Genomic DNA, 6,418 nt, shown 5'->3' with positions numbered 1-6,418 from the left:
TCCGTTCCTTCCCTCCCCTCTGGCTTTTAATCAAGGTCTCACTATAGCTCTTGCCTGGAACTAGCTATGTAGACCAGCTTGGCCTTGAACTTAGAGATCCTGCCTCTGTCTTCTGAGTACTTAGATTAAAGATGCACAGTACTATGCTTAGCCCTAACCTTTCTCTTAAAGGCTTCATTTGAGGGCATTTTTTTGTTCATTTCCTTTGTTGTTGTTTATTTTTTAGAATGATTTATTGTTATGTTTTAATTGCAAACTTGTGTCAAATGCCACACCCTTTTTTTTGTTTGTTTGTTTTTGTTTTTGTTTTTGTTTGTTTGTTTCTGAGACATGGTTTCTCTGTATAGCCCTGGCTGTCCTGGAACTCACTCTGTAGACCAGGCTGGCCTTGAACTCAGAAATCCGCCTGCCTCTGCCTCAGTGCTGGGATGAAAGGCGTGCGCCACCACTGCCCGGCTGCAATTTATTAAGTATTTTAACATTTGAAGCTTGGGAAAAAAAAATTAGATAAACTAGGAAAGAGGATTTAAATGTTCCATTTTATTCTGAATTATGTCAGATTTGCTGTTCTAGAGTTTTGGTTAGTGAGAGCTAGTGGTTTATTTGAAATAGCTTTCTTTTTTCAGACATTACCAAATCACTCTTGGTGACCGAGTTGGGCTCGTCCAGAAAGCCAGAGACATTACGGATTATTCTGTCCAATATGGAAAAGCTTTGCTCCATTCCCATCCATGGGTAAGGCCGCCTCCCCACCCAAATTTCCAGAGGATTGAACTTTAAAGGAATTAATTTTTATTTCCTCAGTGTGGGGTGGGTGGGGTGGGTGCAGGTGGGTTGTGGGGTGGGTGGGGGTGGGAATGGGTGCAGGTGGGGGGCGGGTGTGGGTGTGTCTGTCTGTGTTTGTGCTCCGGTGGAGGCTAGGGTTGACCTTGGGAATCTTGGTTTGAGATGAATTCCGTTTTGATTTGATTTTTACAGCAGGGTCTTGCTGTGTATCTCAGGCAGGCCTCAGGTTCACAGTACTGCTGTCTTGCCCCACCCTGTGCCTCAGTATCCCTCTGCCTTAGCCTCTTCAGTGGTGAGCTTAGAGGTCCGTGCCACAGTTCCTAACCTCCTTAGCTTTAAGTGTGTCTCTCATATAAAACATAGAATACAGTATCGATTTATAATTCAATTTGTAGATGTTTCTAAGTAGACAAAATTGTTACTATGTAGATACTGCTGTTGTGTATTACAGTACAATAATTTTATATTGTGCTGATGTGCCCAGAGTCCACGGGAAAACCCAAACGAGCCCAAGAATTACAAAGTCCACTGTAATTTACAAAAGAGCCTTTTATTCAAGTCCAGACTCGGATCACACGCTTCGCACTCACTAAGAGCAAGTGATCGCATGTGACCCCGAGCCTGGAAAAAACATGGGTTTATATACAAAATTGGGAATTCTTAGGATGCTTCAGAGTGAGGGGAGTGTGAACCGCTATAACCATTTGTTAGGGCAGAACTGAAGCTGGTGGGGGTTAATGGGTGTCTGTTTCCGGGTTATCAGGAACTAATTTTATGGCCGGCCATAACTGTCTGTGACCTCTGATTACCTTTATCTATGATTTAAATGGGGGAGCTCTGATCCCCTCTGGGTTTGTTATTCCTCTGAGGTCTCAAGGACAGGCACCTGGTTCGTGGCTGGTCCTGGTGACCCCGAGACTGGGAGGATGTCTCTCCTTAGCACTTGGCTCTATGAGATGTTTTCATTAAGGGGGGGCTTTTTTAACACTAGTCTGAGTTAGTTCTCTGGGAGCTGCCAGAGAGGGGGTGGGGTGGGGAGGGAGCCCGGAGACTAGCTGCCTGAGTGCTGTACTTGTCTGGGGCGGGAGGGAACAGTGGGAAACTTCCTGCAGGGACAAACTCTATACAACATTGGAGTTTGTTAGGTAAGGTTTTAAACCACAGAGTGCTCACAGTAATTCCGGGGGGGGGGGGGCACTGCACTGTGATTTCTATCTGTATTATTTGTAGTTATGGTGTTTATTTCGTGAGTTCTTTGTTTTTGAGTGTTTGTGTTTCCTAATGTTACGTGTTTTACGCGCATAAGATTGCTCTCCAACCTCAGAACCTTTCAGCAATGACGGGATGCATGAGTGGGTGTGCTGGAAGTGAAGGTTGCTGGCAGATGTTAGTACTACCGCCTCCTTAGGAGGCTGAGGCAGGAGGATTGCTTGGTTCTAAAAGTTAGGCTTTAGTCTAGAAAACATAGGGAGACCCTCGCTGGAAAAAGTTTTGTTTGTTTGCTTTTGAAGCAAGAATATATCCTAGAGGTTTTAGGAAAAGCTAGCGATTTGATGTTCCTAAATTTAATACAGGTATTAGCTACCTAAGTAGCATTTTCCTGGCCTTTATTATGGTTGTTTCAGTAAAAGTAATCCTTAAAAAGCCACTGAAGCAAGGCATGGTTGAGCATACCTGTAACCTTGGGCTGTGGGAGGCTGGACAAGAAGATTGTAGAGAATAGTTCAAGGACAACCTGGCTACACAAGAAGAGCTGTCCCAAAGGAACAAGAAGCCATAGGGAGGCCAGGCCCTGTAACACTTGTCGGTCATGCCAGGTACTGAGCAAGCGGAGGCAGGACAACTGGGTGTTTTGGCCAGCCTGGGTTATATAGTGAGAGCTCATGAATAACAATAGAATTTTAAGATTTTTTTTTTTTTTTTGGTTTTTCGAAATAGGGTTTCTCTGCATAGCCCTGGCTGTCCTGGAACTCACTCTGTAGACCAGGCTGGCCTCGAACTCAGAAATCCGCCCGCCTCTGCCTCCCAAGTGCAGGGATTAAAGGCATGCGCCACCACTGCCCGGCTATGATTTTTTTTTTCTTATTGCTAATTTTGTTGCTACCTTTTTTTCTCCTGAAAATAATCATCAGGGATAGACTTTGATGATGCTCCAAGGGTCATCTAATGTAGGCTTGTTTTATGGATGAGTTCAGAGGCTCAGACACATGGAGTGGCTGCAGGAGACAAGCTGATGGAGATAAAGCTGCAGCCCTGGCTTCTAGACCATTCTCTTCCTTTAACATTTAACTTCCCTTTTAGGAGTTAAGACGTTCCAAGAGCCTTTGACCGTGGTACAAACTATGATTTGGGAATCTGTGGTCCACGCAGTAACGAGTACGGTGGATGACAGGTTCTGTCACCTAGCCTCCGAACCTCCCAGAAGTAGGAGCTCTCGAGGCCCCAGGAATAAAGTCCTTGAGGCAGGAGCAAGGTACTTCTTAAAAGCTGCTGCTGCAGTCAGCTGTTTAAAGTTTGGACTTTAGCCATGGGCAGGAAAGTGGCTATAGGACAGCTTCACGTGCTTTCTACTTTGTAATTGTAATCACAGCCTTTGATTTTGCTGTTAGCCGAAGGAAAAAAATAGCGTTTTGGGTTTTTTCCCCCAGTGGTTGAAAGATGAAAAATGTTCCCAAGGATAAGAGCTTTTGTACTCAGCGGGGTGTTTGAGTTGTCACTGACATTTCAGAATTGTTCCTACAGAACACCATGAGACAGCAGGCATGAGACGAAGTCAATAATAATGAACCAGTTGCATAATTTGGGGGAATTCATGCAGAGGTGTCCAACACGCCGAGAGTGAGCCTTCTCGGTTCATACTTAACAACTGCGCGCGCAAGTCACAGAAATAATCACATGTAGTCTCGTGATGTTTCCCTTAAGCCTATAGTTTTGTGTGGTAAACATGGTACTTTTTACTGATATATCATTCGTAAGCATCGCGTTGTGGTGTAAGGTCAGGCAACCCTTCACTTTCTTCAATGTGAAAGTTTGAAGACAGCCGGAAGCAGCTGAGAACAGCGTGAGAACAGACCAGGCCTTTTGATGCAGTGCAGGCTCTCTTCACTCTCAGGCACACTTGGACTCCAGAAGGATCCGATGAAGATCCCCGTCAGAATCTGGGTCCCTGCCTGCCTTCATGGCTTGTTGGCAGAGTAGCATTGTGAGTAATCCTTAGGGTCTTGTTTCTAGAACAAACTCTTACAGACAGTGAATCCCCGCCTGAGCGCCCCCCAGAGGCCAGCAGGAGTCTCCTTGTTAAAGATGCCTCTTTGAAGGGTTCTGAGTGGCAGAGCACAAGAGCTTACTTGCGAGCAGTCTCGGTACATTCTCTCTAGAACTTGAGCTCTCAAGTACCCCGTGTCCCATGTCTCACGGAAGAAGGAAGGAGATAGACCTTCTTGGGCTTTGGCTTCAGTTTTTTTCAGGCAGGTTTTTACTGTATGTAGCCTGGGATATTATCAGATTTATAGTTCTGGGATTTTTAAGCATTACTGTCCTGCTCACTGTACCTTTCTTCAGAAGCTAAAGCTTGTCATGTGGACAGTTCTTGCTAGTCCTTCATTCCATTTGATATGAAACAAAAATATAAGTTGTGAAACACACTCAATTAAAGATGTTTTATTGGGGCAGCAGCGGGGGCTGGGGGTGTGGGGGGCGGTGAGTAAGAAAGTGCTGACACGGCCCCTCCGCTGTATAGTTAAGGTTTCTGTCGTTGATACAAGAGACAGAAGAGCCAAGGACATCTGGGGGAGTCCAGAACGGAGAGAAAAAGAAGTAGATTGAGCATGGCCAGGGCTGGGAAGCTGGGGTGAATAGTGAGATAGGAGACATGGAGAACAGAGCTTAGTGGGGGCAAGAAGACAGCAAGAGAGCGGGGGCGGGGTGGGGGGCAGCCATGAGGGCACAGAGCGAGAATGCCTGTGCGGAGAGTGAGTTTGCCAGGGGAGGGAAGGCCAGGAGTCTGGTGTGAAGGCTTTGAAATGTGTATCTAAGGAGTACTTTGATGGGAACTGAGGGATCCTGGAAACTGGTCCAGGCTTTGGTACAGAGCCTCAGGTATGTGTCAGTGGTGCCACATGTCTCTTCTGCCCGAGGTAAGGGAAACGGTTTTACAAGTTCCCGAGGAATGCTGGCTTTTGTCTAATCAACTGATTTCCTGTTGTCCGGGTTGAACTGGGCCTCCGCTCAGTTTTTGGAGTCAGTGGGTTTGCCCTTTTATGGGGAAGTAGGGAACCCTTTGAAGCTGGCCGGTGTCCTGTCATGCCTTTCCTTTTTAAAGTTGGCTTTGTGAAAGATGGTGTGCAGTCGTTGTTTTTTTAGATAAAGGGGAAAAATACACAATTCATTAATTTTCCCATACTTTTGAAAGATATATTTTGAGGGCATGAATCTCTGCCTTATTTCCAGAGGTTTAAATCTTTATCACTGAAGGAGTTTAAAGCAGATACAGTGGTACCCACTGTAGCTCCAACATTAGAGGGACAGAAATAGGAAGATAGAAAGGCCCGGGCCAGTCTGCAGCATTTGGTGAGCCTGTCTCAAATACAGCAACAATAAACAAGATAAGCAAACAAACGGATAGAAACTTTCAAGAAGATTTGAGCATATCGCGTGAACGTAGCTTGCAGGCATTATGTCCCTCTGCTCTGTGGCTCCTTCTTGTTGTATTGGATGCCATGTACTTGATTTTTGAGACAAGGTCTGATTCTGCCCGAGGGGCCTCGAGCTCTTGGTCCTGGCTAGCCCTTCACGTGTGGGGTTGCAGGTGTGAGACACCACCCCTAGCCTCCCCCTTCTGCCTACACTCACTATTCCTTAACATAACCACATCCAACACTTTCTTTCATTCATTCAATAGCATTCATTAACATAACCACATCCAACACTGTGCCCATGCTTTCTCTGTATTTTTTTCTTGAATTCACGAGCCTACTTTGGCCTCCTGAGGGCTGAGATTAACATTTGTACTGCCAGACACGGCTTGATTGTCATTGTCCAGCCATTTCCTGTAAGATGGCTTTCGCGTCTTTTTTTTTTTTTTTGGTTTTTCGAAATAGGGTTTCTCTGCATAGCCCTGGCTGTCCTGGAACTCACTCTGTAGACCAGGCTGGCCTCGAATTCAGAAATCCGCCTGCCTCTGCCTCCCAAGTGCTGAGATTAAAGGCATGTGCCACCACGCCCGGCTGGCTTTCGAGTCTTTTATTGTGTTATGCGCTTGACATTTTTGAGCATCTTAAGGCTCCTATTAATTGTAAAAAACAATGACATTTTTAAAAAAATTTTTTTTTTTGGTTTTTTTTTTTTTCTTTTTTTGAGACAGAGTTTCTCTGTGTAGCCCTGGCTGTCCTGGAACTCACTCTGTAGACCAGGCTGGCCTCGAACTCAGAAATCCGCCTGCCTCTGCCTCCCAAGTGCTGGGATGAAAGGCATGTGCCACCATTGCCCGGTGACATTTTTAGAAATTAAAGACCAAAGGTTTATGCAGAACCCCGGTAGCCTGTGTGGCATCAAGTTTGGGGCTTTCCAGCCACTGACCAGTCCAGCCACTGACCAGTCCAACCACTGACCAGTCCAGCCACTGACCAGTCCA

The 6,418-nt window shown here is 45.8% G+C and overlaps 1 protein-coding gene across 2 annotated transcripts in view; it reads left to right on the top strand.

Annotated features, from left to right (window-relative positions):
• The window catches only part of Impa1 (inositol monophosphatase 1), a 20,962-nt gene that overhangs the window by 11,068 nt on the left and 3,476 nt on the right, over window positions 1-6,418 (top strand). For both annotated transcript variants that reach the window (XM_031376340.1, XM_031376339.1), the window contains exon 7: window positions 627-735. In XM_031376340.1, the coding sequence (XP_031232200.1) occupies window positions 627-735 (109 nt within the window). The remainder of the gene's footprint in view (window positions 1-626; window positions 736-6,418) is intronic.

The sequence above is a fragment of the Mastomys coucha genome, unplaced genomic scaffold, assembly GCF_008632895.1.
Source record: "Mastomys coucha isolate ucsf_1 unplaced genomic scaffold, UCSF_Mcou_1 pScaffold17, whole genome shotgun sequence".
Classification (NCBI taxonomy): domain Eukaryota; kingdom Metazoa; phylum Chordata; class Mammalia; order Rodentia; family Muridae; genus Mastomys; species Mastomys coucha.
The sequence above is the reverse complement of the archived record's forward strand: the minus strand, read 5'-3'. Positions and strand labels throughout refer to the sequence as shown.